The 16387-nt window shown below is 36.6% G+C and overlaps 1 protein-coding gene across 3 annotated transcripts; it reads left to right on the top strand.

Moving 5' to 3' along the window:
• Window positions 1-531: 531 nt before the first annotated feature.
• On the top strand, window positions 532-12081 carry PDE12 (phosphodiesterase 12). Of its 3 annotated transcripts, XM_077128910.1 has the most exons (4): window positions 538-1723; window positions 1910-2167; window positions 2979-3057; window positions 3219-3999. In XM_077128910.1, the coding sequence occupies exons 1-4, from the start codon at window positions 674-676 to the stop codon at window positions 3659-3661; spliced, it is 1830 nt and encodes a 609-aa protein (XP_076985025.1). In that variant the 5' UTR covers window positions 538-673; the 3' UTR covers window positions 3662-3999. The 3 variants fall into 3 exon arrangements, with proteins under 3 accessions (XP_076985026.1, XP_076985025.1, XP_076985024.1); XM_077128911.1 differs by lacking the exon at window positions 3219-3999 and adding an exon at window positions 7646-12081 and having other exon boundaries at window positions 532-2167; XM_077128909.1 differs by having other exon boundaries at window positions 539-2167.
• The last annotated feature ends 4306 nt before the right edge of the window (window positions 12082-16387 follow it).

Raw genomic sequence — 16387 nt, 5'->3', positions numbered from 1 at the left:
ACCTGGCAACCCTAAATAAAAAGGCCTTCCTATCTCTTTACTCATTAAAAACGAGCAGCTTTCCACAGTTTCTCAAAATATTTGTTTCTGCCACTTTACGAACTATCTGCATGACCTTACACAGGTAACTTAATCTCACTGGACCTCACGTGTGTAAGAGACGGATTAGAAAACCTACCTCAGAGGAACTGTAAGGTTTAGCTAGCCAGCACTCCCTAAGTGGGAATTCTTACTTATTGTTGGTTGTTACTTAACCACCACAAAACCTCGGATCAGCGAAACAGCACTGACGGAGCACACGGCAAACCCTCCCATCCTGGACGAAGCCGATTTGGGGGTAGCGCCGTAGACAGGAATTGAGCAACATTTCCTAAACCCCAAACCACTGGCAATCCGAGCGAAGATCCAAGTGCCTTCGCGCACAGCGTATAAAAGCGTGTGACACTCCAATGCAAACCAGGCGCTCGCCTCCCTCACCGAAGGCGGAGCCAGAGACACCGCCCAAGCCACTTCCGGCTCACCGCGCCTTTCTCCTCCTCTCGCCTTCACTTTCGACAAAAATGTGGAGTCTAATATTTCCTCTGGCCCCTCTATATTCCCTTCATTTTCCCTTATTATGACTCAAGTGGAAGATAAAAAATTAACCTGAGAAAGATTAAAGACAAGAGGGGCTATGGAAAAAAGGAACTGTCGAATGGGCCTGACGAAAGTGCGCAGCGAATGCGCCGCACACCCTCTCCTCGCCAGCCGGAAGTCACGGGGACAGACTAGGTACCGAAGCTGGTCGCGGCGGTTCGTCTCTCTCCAGTTGACGTACGGTCCCCGCTCGGACACTCATCTAGTCTGCTGCAGTACCACCAGGTTCATGTGGAGGCTCCTTGGCGCCCGTGTCGCGCTTTGTAGGGTCCGGACGGTGGTGGAACGGTGCAGCCGAGCTGAGGCGGCTACGGAGGCGGCGACCGGCACGATGGAGCGCGCTGTAGTGCGGTGCGTGCCTTCGGAGTCCAAGCTGAGTCTGTCGTTCGCGCTGGCGGACGGCAGCCACAAGAACATGCAGCGCGACCAGAGCGAGCCGTTGGGTCGTGCCCTCAATCGGATCGCCACCAACGCTCTCAAGGGCCACGCCAAGGCAGCCGCCGCCAAGAAGAGCAAGAAGAACCGGCAGAACGCGAGCAGTGGCGCGGCCCCGGCCAGCGAGCCGGCCTCGGCCTGCGAGCCTGTAGTGAGGCTGTATTACCGGGAGGAGGCGGTGGCTGAGGATGTGCTCAATGTGGACGCCTGGCAGGACGGCGCCGTGCTGCAGATAGGCGATGTCAAGTACAAGGTGGAGCGCAATCCGCCTGATTTCACCGAGTTGCAGTTGCCGCGCTACATCATGGCTGGCTTCCCCGTGTGCCCCAAACTCAGCCTCGAATTTGGTGAACCCGCCGGTTCCCTCTTCCGCTGGTACAAGGAAACCAAACCCGGAGCGGCTGAGCGTGAGGGTGGGGATGCCTCGGCGTCGGCTTCTTCCTCTTCGTCCTCCCCTATTTGGACCGAGACGGGTGTAAACGAGCGTGTCTATACCCCATCCAATGCCGACATTGGGCTACGGTTGAAGCTTCACTGCATTCCAGGCAATGGTCAACGCTTCGGACCGGGCCGCGAGTTGGAAAGTGTTTGTCCCGTGGAGGCCGGACCTGGCACCTGCACTTTTGACCACCGGCATCTCTACACCAAGAAGGTGACAGACGACACCCTCATCCGCACTGTGTCCTACAACATCTTAGCTGATACCTATGCCCAGACTGATTTCTCCCGAACGGTCCTGTACCCCTATTGTGCCCCCTACGCCCTGGAGCTCGACTACCGCCAGAACCTCATCCAGAAGGAACTCACGGGCTACAACGCCGACCTTATCTGTTTGCAGGAGGTGGACCGCGCAGTGTTTTCAGACAGCTTGGTTCCCGCTCTCGAAGCCTTCGGACTGGAGGGTGTGTTCCGAATCAAACAGCACCAAGGCCTGGCCACCTTCTACCGAAAGTCCAAGTTCATTCTTCTTAGCCAGCATGACATTTCTTTCCATGAAGCCCTAGAGTCTGACCCACTTCACAAAGATCTGCTGGAGAAATTAGTTTTGTACCCCTCGGCTCAGGAGAGGGTACTCCAGAGATCTTCCGTCCTTCAGGTACAGTAGCTCTAGCCTGGAGGGCAAGCGAGTTTATTTATATGTTTTGCGTCTTTGACGAAGTGCTCTGTAAATGTTAGCTAAAATGTAACATTTAATGACATTTAATCTTCATAGTAATCCTACTGTTTTCCCCATTTTTATATATGAGGAAATACTAAGTTTACTTGCCCTAGTTCACGTAAGTGTGGACCCAGGATTCTCACGCACTTACATATAACATTACTGGACAGAGTGTTAGCGACCACATAGCTTAAGGTTTTCTTAGTTTTAAAAATTATGTTCATTGTACGTTCATCCAAAGTTTTTAGATAATTGATTTTGTTCATAGTAAGAAGAGGACTTTCCTTTTTTTTGAGCACTAACTGTATTTCACAAACTTCTGTGTAACTCATTTGAGTCCACATGACAGCCCCCATGTTTCTTTTCCAGTGACAGAGCTGGCTTAATAAACTTCTGTCTCCCCAAGTTACACTGCTGTAAATGGCAGAGTGGGTATGCAAACTTAAACCTGCGCAATACCAAAAACTGCTCTTATACTTTGAAAACTCTGCCTCTATTCTTGGTGTTGTTGTCGTCTAAAGTTTTATCATTTTAATACTAGCCCTATATATTGGACTGTTTTAAGTCAATAGGATTCATATTACACTGAGTCCTATTTATGCATATTCTAAAGCTGATATATTAAAAATCAGATTCATCAAAAGGAAAGGATAAAGAAGAAAAGTTCAGTTCATTTTGTAATCTTGGATTAAAAGCATTAATGAAATTGGCAGACAACTGAACTCTTGGCACTTTCCATTTGTTTTAGGTTTCAGTTTTTCAGTCTACAAAGGACTCTTCTAAAAAGATGTGTGTTGCTAATACACATCTCTACTGGCATCCAAAAGGTAGGTTTGACTTAAACATGGTGACTTATAAATTAAGGTCGTTAAAACTTTTTTACATAAATGTGTATCTTACACGTCCACCCCGATTAGTTTGTGATTTTTTTTTCTTTTTTAAAGGCAATTTTTAAAAGTACTTATGCTAATGTTTTTTATATTCATAGGTGGGTACATTCGTCTCATTCAAATGGCGATAGCCTTGGCTCACATTAGACATGTCTCGTGCGAACTATATCCTGGCATACCAGTTATATTTTGTGGGGACTTTAATAGTACACCATCTACAGGAATGTATCATTTTGTCATCACTGGCAGCATTCCAGAGGATCACGAAGACTGGGTTTCCAATGGGGAAGAGGAACGATGCAACATGTCTCTTACCCATTTCTTTAAACTGAAAAGTGCTTGTGGTGAACCTGCTTATACAAATTATGTTGGTGGCTTTCATGGCTGTCTGGATTACATTTTCATTGACTTAAATGCTTTCGAGGTTGAACAGGTAATTCCATTGCCTAGTCATGAAGAAGTTACTACCCACCAGGCCTTACCTAGTGTATCACATCCCTCTGATCACATAGCACTTGTATGTGATTTAAAATGGAAATAGATTTGTATTTAATGGAATTTGTTTTCAATCTAAAAAGAAAGTTAGCTACTTTAGTAGAATTTAATATGAATCAAAGCTTATATGTAACCTTCAAAGAGGACATCTAGATACTGAAATGTTTATAACCTATTAGTTATGTTTCAGTTATCTTCATTTTGTGACTGTTCTTAATGTTTGTTTCTCTACTGTCTTCAGATATATTTATGACTTGCAGAAAGAAAATTGAATTATTGTATATGGTTTTATAAGTGATTTTTTTTTTAGCTAGTAAGAGTTTTTTTTAAGCACCAAATGAATGATCCTGTACTTTTTCTACTATTAAAACATTTAAAATTGAATCGTGTTTACATAATTAGGGGAAAAATGTATACAAGGTAAGGTGAGAGGCCTCAGTTCTGACACATGGAAGGAATAGCATTAGGGTCTATCTCTACCTCAACTCGATTAGTAATTTAATACAATTTCAGAGCTTTAACAAATATGAGATATACCATCATCATTTGTCATTACTTCTTATCCTTCACCCTTAATTTTTAAATCAACAAGTAAGATATTTTCTGTTTCTTTTTTTTTGAACTGTATGGTGTAAATGGACATATTTATATCAGTCTTACTGTACCTCATTTTTAATTTTTAAGATGCACAGTTTAGTATTCAAAGTGAATAGCAACATATACACAATTTTATCCCATTGTCTTTAATTACTCTTACCTGGGAAAAATATTTATAAATCAATGGGATCAATCAAATAATTGACCACATGATATTAAATATTACAGTACAATACATTACTTTGTGAGAAGCTGACCACTAATATGGGCTAGAAGCTTTGGATGAACCATTAAGTGTTTCTATGCTAGAAGTATTTTCAAACTATTTGGTTTCTGTAATTAGAAGAAATAGGAATAACAGAGTTTTTGAGCATCCCTGGGAAGAATTTCATTTTTATAAGCTTAAGCATTATAGTTTGAGCTACAGGAAAATATTGTATATATAATTTATATATTGCTTAATAATACTTTAAATATAAAGCCAAATCCTTTTTAAAATTAGAAGTACAATAGGTTGTATTGGCTAGTATCTAACCTAGAGTGGTAAATGAGCTTTACTAACTCATTTATCACTATGGCTTTCTGTTAATGCATTAGCTGTTACTCTTGCTGTTCATGATAACCTTATATAAAAGCCCACCAACCTCAAGAAGAGCTCTACTTTTCCATAGTTGTGAAAGCCCTTGTTCCAGATGCTTTAATCTCTGAGCGCAATACCATAAGAACTTTCCCTTTTTTGACATGGTAGCTTGTACTTTCATATTCTGCTTACTATCCATTGTAGTAACTCTTTTTATTTTTTTTTTTTACATGAGCAGGCACCGGGAATCGAACCCAGGTCCTCTGGCATAGCAGGCAAGCATTCTTGCCTGTTGAGCCACTGTAGCCCGCCCCATTGTATTAACTCTTAGTTTAGTAAATTTGAGAATGAGAGTCATTACCTGCAAATCAAACCTTGAAGTACTTAAATTATTTTAAAGGAAAATAGTAAGGTAGCAGTTTCTTGGTATCTTGTTTAGAAAAAGCTATAGATGAAAAATGAAGCTACCAAATTGTGCCTTCCTAAATAACATTTTTTAGAGCTTTTTAAACATTAGTTTACAAATACATAAAGGATATTAAAGCCAGAACTTGATTATTTTGCAAAATGTATTTTCTTCTTTGTTTTTGGTCTGCTTTCAACCAAATGTGTTGACAGGACCCCTAGGATAACTTAAAACAGTAAAAAGTTGAGAAACATTTTGAAAGAAAATGCAATGGGAAATAATTGTTCATGCCCATGAAAAGTATACAGGTTCTGTATTAACACCATGACAAGCTAGATTGAACTGTGGTCAGAAAAACTCTGAAGTACTTATCAAACATTCCATGCCCTGAATCTTTAATTTTGATATTTCCTAACAGTGTGAGCAGACTGTATATAGGCATTTCAAAATAATAGGTTGTGGATGTTATTGTGAATTCCATTTATACTCTTTGGTCCAGTATATAGATATGTTAAAATGATTGGAGTCTAAAGGTAGGAAATCCTTAGGAAATTGGATAAATAGCATAACAAAATTTCCTTGTACTCGTGAGTTAGAATAGGGTGTTATTCAGAAATGTGTAAGTGTTTAAGGCCATCTTTGTGATTGAATTTTCTATTACATTTGGATTTTTTAGTACATTTAATTTTAATAAAATATGGAAGTCTAGCAGTTCTTTCCACAATTAACCACATTTTATAATGTCACAAGTTCTTGCTTTATAGGTGGTAACAGTCCAAAAATGTATATTATTGATTAGAAATGACTAAGAATAGTCTAAAACAAACTCTATTAAAATGATCTCTTGTGCATTTGCCACTACACTAAACGTGACACTGTTAGCTCATTACTTATTAGTAAGCAAATAATTTCTGCCTATAATGTGATATTTTAAAAAATCTAAATACTAGAACTCAGTTTTAAAATTCTAAGAATTTCACTGAGTGGTAACTTTTCTGAGAAAGATATGATCTCATCAGAATGTGCTGGTTTCAGTTTGGAAATAGATCTCTGAGGAGCATAATACAAAAGCAAGAAGTTCCAAAGAATGCTATGATAGGAAGATTTCCCTAGTGGAAATTGATACATTTAGATTTCCTATTGTCTAGCTATGAAGTACAGGTTAAGGTTCCCCACAAAATGGTTTGATAGGGATAATTCCAAAACCCAAATACAATGACAGATAAAAGTCTGCACTATTAAGTTATCATGAGACCCACATGACAACTCGAGGGAAAATATTCTGAAAAATTATGGCAAATACTAAAATATTTTTTTTAAATACAATTCAAAAATATTTAAATGTTTTTTTTAAGAGATGTGAGGTGATATCTCATTGTAGTCTTTTTTTTTTTAAATACAAAAAAACACCTGACAAACGCAAACATTCCTATTTTGATCATTCCGTTCTACATATATAATCAGTAATTCACAAAAAAATATTTAAATGTTTTGATATTTTGCCCAGTAAAGTACTAGAGGAAAATACTGTCTAGATTTCATTTGGGGGAGGAAACAATCTAAGAGCTTTACCTAATATTCAAATTCTTTAGTCCCACTTTTTATGTGGAAGAAAATACATTAATTTGGAAGGTATTGGACCTGTTTTAAATTGGATGATTATTTAGCACTAATTTCAGAATTACAATATCATATTCTGAGGTGACAATATCAATGCTTTTTCTTAATTGAGGTAAAATTCACATAAAATGAACCGTTAAAATGTGTACAATTCAGTGGCATTTAATACATTCAGTGTCGTACAGCCATCACTTCTAGTTCCAAAACATTTTTATCACCCCGAGGAAACCCTGTACCCACTGAGCAATCACTTTCCATTCCCTCCTTCCCCCAGCTCCTAATAATCATTAATCTGTTTTCTGTCTCTATGGATTTATCTATTTTGGACATTTCATATACATGGAATCATACAATATGTGACTTTTTGCGTTGGTTTCTTTTATCTAGCATGTTTTCAAGGTTTATCCATTTTATAACCTGTATTAGCACTTCACTGTTCTATGGCCAAATATTCCATTGAATGGCTATACCACATTTTGTTTATCTAAATGTATATTTGGTTTGTAAATAGCCTTTTGGCTGTTGTGAATAGTGTAGCTATGTGCAAAGTTTTGAGTACCTGTTTTCTATTCTTTGGGATATATACCTATAAATAGGATTGCTGCATCCTATATTAATTTGTTTAATTTTGTGAAAACTACCAAACATTTTCTACAGTGGCTCCAACATTTTACATTCCCATCAGCAAATTACAGTTCTGATTTCTCCACGTCTACAACTTTTCTTCTGTTGTGATTATAGTTAACCTTTTGTGATCTAATTGAGTTGTTGGTATTATGAATTAGATTATTCACAATGGGTTACCAACTGCCTTTATTTTTTTCCAGAGCCAATCTTCAGCAATTCCTACTTGTACAAGTTTGTATCAAGTTGGAAAGGTCAGTCATTGTGATCTACTTCAGTGACATGTTTCAGAGAATGAACTTGTTTACTCATGTTGGACCATGTTCCACTGCTACCTACCACTTTTTTTGTTTTCTTTTTTTTATCTACCTTTTTTTTCTCCTACCATTTTTTAAATGCCAGCTCAGGTACGTGGAGTAGTAGATAGTAAGAATGCCTATGTACTAAAAACTAAATCCTGGAAAGGTTAAGTTACAGTGTGTAATCAAAAAACAAACTCCAAATTAAAGAATTTGAAAGGAAACCCTAAATTCAAGATAAGATTTAAAAATAAGTTGCTATCCTAGAATGAGCTGAGACTCAGCATCAAGGGATTGAGAAAACCTTCTCGACCAAAAGGGGGAAGAGTGAAACGAGACAAATTGTCAATGGCTGAGAGATTCCAAACAGAGTCGAGAGGTTGTCCTGAAGGTTATTCTTACGCATTAAGTAGATATCATCCTGCTATTCAAGATGTAATGGAGAGGCTGGAGGGAACTGCCTGAAAATGTAGAGCTGTGTTCCAGTAGCCATGTTTCTTGATGATGATTGAATAATGATATAGCTGTCACAATGTGACTGTGTGATTGTGAAAACCTTGTGTCTGATGCTCCTTTTATCTACCTTGTCAACAGATGAGTAGAACATATGGAATAAAAATAAATAATAGGGGGAACAAATGTTAAAATAAATTTAGTTTGAAATGCTAGTGATAAATGAAAGTGAGGGGTAAGGGGTATGGTATGTATAATCTTTTTTTTTCTATTATTGTTTTCTTTCTTTTTCTGTTGTCTTTTTATTTCTTTTTCTGAATTGATGCAAATGTTCTAAGAAATGATGAATATGCAACTATGTGATGATATTGAGAATTACTGAATATATATGTAGAATGGAATTATATGTTAATGTTTTTGTTCTTAATTTTTTTAATTAATAAATTAAAAAAAAAGAGATAATGAACTAGGAAGCAGTACAACGGTGGCTCAGTGGCAGAATTCCTGCCTATTATTCCAGAGACCTGGGTTCGATTTCCAGTGCCTGCCCATGCAAAAAAAAAAAAAGCAAAGAACTAGGAAACAAGAACTATGTAAGGGATGATTGGAAGCAAATATATATTATTTAAAAAGAGGAATAAACTTGACAAGTGTATGTCTAGAAAGTTGAGGCATAAATATCAGCAACAGAAATTAAAAGACTCATAATTAAACATTTTGCAAATGTTAATAAAATCTTTTTACAAAAATGATGCCAATAAATTTGGAAATCTAGATGAAGTGAACAAATTTTAGTAAAATCATTACCTAATCAGATAGAAGAGTTAGAAAATTGGATTTAAGATTTCATCTACTATTTAAATTCAGAATCATAAACATTCCCACAATGAAAACATTAGGCCCGAATGGTGTACTATAAATTCATTGAAACATTTTTAAACAAAAAAATTGGTAGCACTGGCTCTATCAACAAACATGATTTGATATAAAAATATTATCAGACAGTATTGCAAAGAGCAATACTGAATCAAGTGGGCAGGAAAAGTTCCAGAAGTATATGCATTTATTTAATTGAGTTGCAACAAATTTGGTCTTGAAACAAAAAGGGGGGGATATTTTTAATACATCCTGCTAGGTCATTTGCATATCTATATAGATAGACTAAAAGCTGATGCATACTTCATATTCTATACAAAATCAATTGCAGATGGCTTAATGCTCTAAATTGTTAGAGCAAAACAGTAAGGAAATTTTTTTTAAACAGAACTCAAAATTCACAATAATGGAAGAGATAGCTGAATTGAAATAATTGAACACTCAAAAATGATGTTCACCAGAAAGGACAGATTTAAAGGATGAAATGGCAATCCAGAAAGTGAGACATGATATTTATCACACAAAACCCACCAAAACCACATGTCTAGGAAATATAAGTTGCCCTACATAAAAAAGAAAAAACAGAAAAACTAAAGGGAAAAATGGGCAACATATTTGTGATTGCATCACAAAACATAATTCCAAAAGATCAATAAATACACAAAAAGATCACTGAGCCTCATTAGAAAGCAAAGGCACATTATATGTTCATTCAGATATATGTAAATCTGTAAGCAAGCATTTAATAAATGACATAATTAAAATTTCAAAGTAGTGACAAAATTATGAAATACATTAAAAGCACCTTTGGGATTATTTTTGTCCTTTGATGGAAAAGATGTACATTTCAATACAAATAGAAAAAAGTGCAGAATATGAAATAATTTCTTTAAAAAATAAAGTGACTGTGTTAATAAAAAAATAAGTTGCTAAAAAATAACATATTGAGCTAATACATTCAAAATTGTAATATGTGGAAAATTACTTTGCAAGTTGGCCTCTTCAAAGTGTATTGAATCCTACTAAAGCCAAATACTAAAACGTGTCATCTCCAAATTGTAGAACTTTAAAATATTAAATTAGTTCAATTGGCTAATAGCACCCTCAGCATAACTAGTACCTGTCAGCTGAATTCATTCTGTGATAACAAACTGTGTTGTCAAAATCCAAGTTCATATTGGCAGTTAGGTTTTTATTTATAATTTTAGATTTCCTTAAGAAACTTCACTAAAAACAAAATGAATCATTCATCTCCTCCTTCTGTTCATTTTATAATCAATGGATTTACACAATGTGATCCATTTTGCCCAGTAACTCACTTTAATGATGTTATTCTGGAATATTGCTAATGTATATTGAAGTATTCCTAGGTTATCTTGATGATTTCATATCATTTGTGTTCTTTCTACAAAGAACATGGTACAGAATAGGATGTTCTTTTAGTTGGCTTTTATATACTAAATGAATAGTATACTCATTTTGTAAATAATTATATATAATCTTAATTTCCCCTGTGGAATAGTTTGGAGAAATGGTGTATCCAGTGACAAAATCTCAGAAATAAAACTAGCCTTCTTCAGAAAAGCTGTGTTAAATATAGTATTTGGGGTATCTTAAACCAAGAAAAGATATTTCCATTCAAGCTATAGAATTTTAAAAAATTCTCTTGTAAGTAGAGAGCCTCTTTTGTTGCTCAGATGTGGCCTCTCTCTCCAGCCAATATGATCAGCATTCTCACCACCCTCCCCCTCTCTGCGTGGGACATGACTCCCAGGGGTATGGACTTTCCTGGCAACGTGGGACAAAGATCCTGGAATGAGCTGAGACTCAGCATCAAAGGACTGAGAAAAACCCTAGAATGAGCTGAGAATTAACATCAAGAGATTGAGAGAACCTTCTCGACCAAAAGGGGGAAGAGTAAAATGAGGCAAAGTGTCAATGGCTGAGAGATTCCAAAGAGTCGAGAGGTTATCCTGGAGGTTATTCTTACACATTAAGTAGATATCACCTTGTTGTTCAAGATGTAGTGGAGAGGCTGGAGGGAATTGCCTGAAAATGTAGTGCTGTGTTCCAGTAGCCATGTTTCCTGATGATGATTGAACAATGATATAGCTTTCACAATGAGACTCTGTGAATGTGAAAACCTTATGTCTGATGCTCCTTTTAGCTACTCTATCAACAGAAGAGTAGAACATATGGAATAAAAATAAATAACAGGGGGAACAGATGTTAAAATAAATTCAGTTTGAAATAGTGGTAGGTGAAGGCGAGGGGTAAGGGGTATGGTACGTATAGTTTTTTTTTTCTCTTATCGTTTTATTTCTTTTTCTGTTGTCTTTTTATTTCTTTTTCTAAATCAATGCAAATGTACTAAGAAATGATGAATATGCAACTATGTGATATATTAAGAATACTGATTGTATATGTAGAATGGAATGATTTCTAAATTTTAATTTTTTTTTAATTAATAAAAAAAATTCTCTTGTAAGTACTAGAATTACATGACCCTTTTCACTGACTTCTGTTACATACCTTAGAACTCTGGCTTTGCAACCTGGCCTGTGTACTTTTTCGTTATCCTAAATGAAAGAATTCCATGGTGCCTTTTGGCTCTTCAGTCCTAAATTAATTTTTTTTAAGTGCTTTTTGTCATTCCATATCAAATCAATTGACAAGGAATGCCCCACCCCCACCCCAAAGAAGGCACTTGACCAAGCCTAAAAATTCACTAGCCAATAGTTAGCATTCACTCCACCCCCCAAGCCCCTGGAGACCACTCTCTACAGAGCTACCCTCTACAGATGTTAAATAAAATCATACAATATGTAGTCTTTTGTGATTGGCTTCTTTCACTCAGCATGTTTTCAAGGTTCTTCCATGTTGTAGCATGTTTCAGTCCTTCGTATTATGGCCAAGTAATTCTGTTGTAAGAATATACCACAAATATACATCCAAATGATGGACAGTATTTGGGTTCTTTCCACTTTTTGATAACTGTGAATAATACTGTTATAAACATGTGTTAACAAGTTTTTGAGTTGGCATGTTTTCATTTCTCTTGAGTATTTATCTAGGAGTATAAGTTCTGGGTCATATGGAAACAGTTTAACCTTTTGAGGAACTGCCAAACTTACTCAAAAGCATTTACATTATTTTACATTCCCATCAGCTAAGGAGGGTTCCAGTTTCTCCACATTTACAAAAATTTCCCTGTGGCTGATGTTGAACATCTCTGTATGTGCATTTTTGCCATTTGTGTGTCTTCTTTGGAGAAATGTCTATCAGATCCCTTGCTGATTTTTTAACTGAGTTGTCTTTTTTATTGTTCTCCCTCCCTTTTTATTAAATCATCATCCTTCACCTCTTCCGGGCCATGTGGGAGGCAAACTTTGGTCAATCTGCTTAGTGCTTCCCCATTACTTGAAGGCACTTGACCAAGTCTAAAAAGACACTGCCAACCAAGTACTGGTTAGTCCCTAAGAGCCGGCTCCCTAGCTTATCCCTACAACACCAAGTACTTTGATGCCCAATAAAACAGAAACATGAGAACAGTGCAGAAAATGACTCCACTTTCATACAGAAATGGCCTAGCAAGCATCCACTATTACAGCTGCCTTAATTATTCTTTGCCCAAATCCAAACTGCAGCTTCATGAAGTTGTTTGCTATTAATTTCTCAGAGAAAAATATTTTGCATTAGGATATGACCGATTGTGGAAATCGTAACATAAAGGGATTATTTACCTAAAATTAACACAATAGAAACAAATGCAGCCAAATAACCTCCCAACCTGCCAACAGAAGTTCCTTTAATTTAGGCACCTCAATACACTATCACAATGTGTATACTTGAAGACACTTATCAAAATATGCTTGACCTTAGGGCAGTGCGAGGTGGCTCAATGGCAGAGTTCTTGCCTGCCATGCTGGAGACCCAGGTTTGATTCCCATTGTTTGCTCATGAAAAGATAAATAAATGAATAAATAAATATGCTTGAGCTTAAATAACTCTCAGGACTACATTTTGGAGCCAAGTCTTAATCAGTCCTATTTTTATATTGTTTAGGTTATCTTAATGAGATTTAAAATGTACAGCTAGCAAAAAAAAAAATAATAACTTATAAATACATTGTCTGGTAAGAGTTCTTGGCATGCTGATACTATCCTGACACTAGCTCTATTGATCTTTGGAAAAGGTAAACCACTGGTAGATTTTTCCAATCACAAGCTCAGAATACAACCTTCTAAATAGGTAACCAGACGCTAGAACTAATTCATTTTCTGTGTATAAGATCTTCATAGAATATACTAGCAGATTTACTACTTGCACATATTGCTCAGTCTAATTTTCAAATCATTAATTCTGTCACAAACTTGGTAACCTATACTTTATACTATAGAACCAGCATGCTGCCTGGAAGCATCAGTACTTGTTTCCAATGCCACGTCAGAAGTAACTTGCAGATTTCCATGACCAAAACCCAGAAATTCCATTTAAAACTTTTGATCCCAATAAGTGATCTAAAAGTAATTATATGAGGTCATTCTGTACCTATGTTGAAGTAAATTTGAAGTCTCAGAAAAATTAAGATAACATATGGCACTTATTTATTTTCAGTGGATATATAAGGTGAAAAGGGGAAAAATAAATTGAAATGAAAGTATGTAACGATGTCATGATACTACATTACAGAAAAAGCAGCTGAATCACAAGCTAAACAAAAGACAATAGGGAATATTATGGACCAAAAGAGAGAAAAAAAAACACCTTACTGGACACAAAACAGGTAATGAGTCCACCCCAACTATGATGCTGCTAATGAACTTTTAAGTGAATCACAATTCCTCTCCAGTTTCTCTATTAACATGTCTGACAATTATTTGACAGAATACCTTTCATCTGGGCGTAGTATACAACTATTCTGTATAACAGATGTCAAACTGATCCTATTGACCAACATCTCACTGAACAGTAAACATTGCTGTTGTGTCAAATATTCCATAAATATTACAGCTCAATATATCAGGACACTAACAGATTTTGTTAAGATTGCATTCCTTACAAAATACACAGGTAAAAGCATTCAAGTAGTTCTCTCTCAATTTATACTTTTTTCCATGGCATTTAGTCACTTTTATTTAAAAAGAAATGGAAGTTTTCAATTTCACTTAAAAAGGTCTTTAGGGGTAAAAAACAGAAGCCAACCAAGTTAATGCTTTCTTTAAAAAAAAAATAGAACAAAGGGATAGGCAGTCTTGTAAATAAATCTTTTTTAGCCCATTTAGTGAAAATTTGGCAATTTTAGTTTCTTAATGTAGCCATTTAGTTTAACAGCAGTGAGATCTATCATGTCATATAAATTATTGTGGATTCTTTTTACTCTTTTGAAATCCATGAAAGCATCTGCCCTTAATTAGTTTAGCTTTCTAACTCAGAACCTACCGAAATATTCCATCTCCTTAGTTAATACGCTATGAAATAACATGTACTCTATGCTATTTCAGTTTTAGCCAACAAGAAATGAAACTTATCTGGGGATAAGAGGGAAGTTATCTGCTGGGCTAGTGCACATATGTCAAATGACAAGTTAAATGCACAGATTATCCCAGTAACCTTGTTCTTGACAATCATCAACTGCTTAATTCCAATTTCCTCTTGTAAATCCATTGTTTACTTGTTTTACAATTCTTTGAAAACACACATTAAAAAAAAAAAAAACAAGCATGCCTTTGGTTTTGAACATAAATTTTCAAGCCACAAACTTATCTCAATTGTTAAACACCATTTAAACCATAAAAAAGCAAGGTTTAACAATGAGATTATCATCTCACACCCACCAGAATGGCCATTATCAATAAAACAGAAAATGACAAGTGCTGGAGAGGATGTGGGGAAAGAGGCACACTTTTCCACTCTTGGTGGGAATATCAAATGGTACAACTGCTGTGGAAGTCAATTTGGCAGTTCCTCAGGAAGTTAAGTATAGAATTGCCATATGATAAGGCAATACCATTGCTAAGTATCTACTCAGAGGACATGACGGCAAGAACACAAATGGGTATTTGCACACCAACGTCTATAGCAGCATTATTTACAATTGCCAAGAGATGGAAACAGCCAAAATGTCCATCAACAGACGAGTGGCTAAGCAAGCTGTGGACTATACATACGATAGAATATTATGCAGCTGTAAGACAAAGTCATGAAGCATGTAACATGAATGGACCTTAAGGACATTATGCTGAGTGAGATTAGCTAGAAACAAAAGGACAAATACTGTATGGTCTCACTGATACGAACTGACATTAGCGAATGAACCTGGAGAATTTCAGTTGGTAAAAGAGACCATCAGGAGATCGAAATATGGTAGATATTGGGTAATTGGAGCTGAAGGGATACAGATTGTGCAACAGGACTGATTGTAAAAATTCAGAAATGGATAGCACAATACTACCTAACTTATTGTAATACAATAACGTTATAACACTGAATGAAGCTGAATGTGAGAATAAGAGGGAGGAGGCCAAGGGGCACAAAGGAAAGACCATAAAGATTGAGATGGTATAATCTAGGAATGCCTAGTGTGTGTAGTGATAGTGACTAATGTGAAAATTTAAAAATGTTTCTGCATGAGGAAGAACAAAGGAATGTCAATAATGCAGGGTGTTGAAAACAGATGGTAGTTAATATTTTAAAGCCTTAATGTATGTATGTGACAAGCAAAAAATATTTGGTACAGAATTTTTATTTTGACTAGTACATTTCCTGACATAACTCATGTAGACAGCTTAATCAAACACCATAGTACTTGGAACCTTGCGTAGGGCATGAGATTCTATAGGTTTATCCAGATTGATGCCCAGATAAATCCCAGAGCGATTTGAACAATCAATAGGGAAGTATTTGCAAAATCCCCTAGAGGGAATGGTGAGAAAGGGGGAAAATTCAACTTCCCCAAGTGGAGAATTCTTGATATTCTCACAGGCAGTAGGGACAGCCAAAGAAACAGGCCAAATCTCCAATCTTGGGGTTTGTTCATATGAAACTTAATCCTGCAAAGGATAGGCTAAACCTACTTAAAATTAGGCCTAAGAGTCACCCCCAAGAGAACCTCTTCTGTTGCTCAGATGTGGCCTACCTCTCAGCCGACAGAGCAAGCAGATTCAGTGGGACACAACTCCCCGGGGTGTGGACCTTCTTGGCAATGTGGGACAGAAAGCCTAGAATGATCTGGAACTCAGCATCAAGGAATTGAGAAGATCTTCTCGACCAAAAGGGGAAGAGCGAAATGAGACAAAATGAAGTGTCAATGGCTGA

This window comes from Tamandua tetradactyla, chromosome 15 (genome assembly GCF_023851605.1).
Source record: "Tamandua tetradactyla isolate mTamTet1 chromosome 15, mTamTet1.pri, whole genome shotgun sequence".
Lineage (NCBI taxonomy): Eukaryota > Metazoa > Chordata > Mammalia > Pilosa > Myrmecophagidae > Tamandua > Tamandua tetradactyla.
The sequence above is the reverse complement of the archived record's forward strand: the minus strand, read 5'-3'. Positions and strand labels throughout refer to the sequence as shown.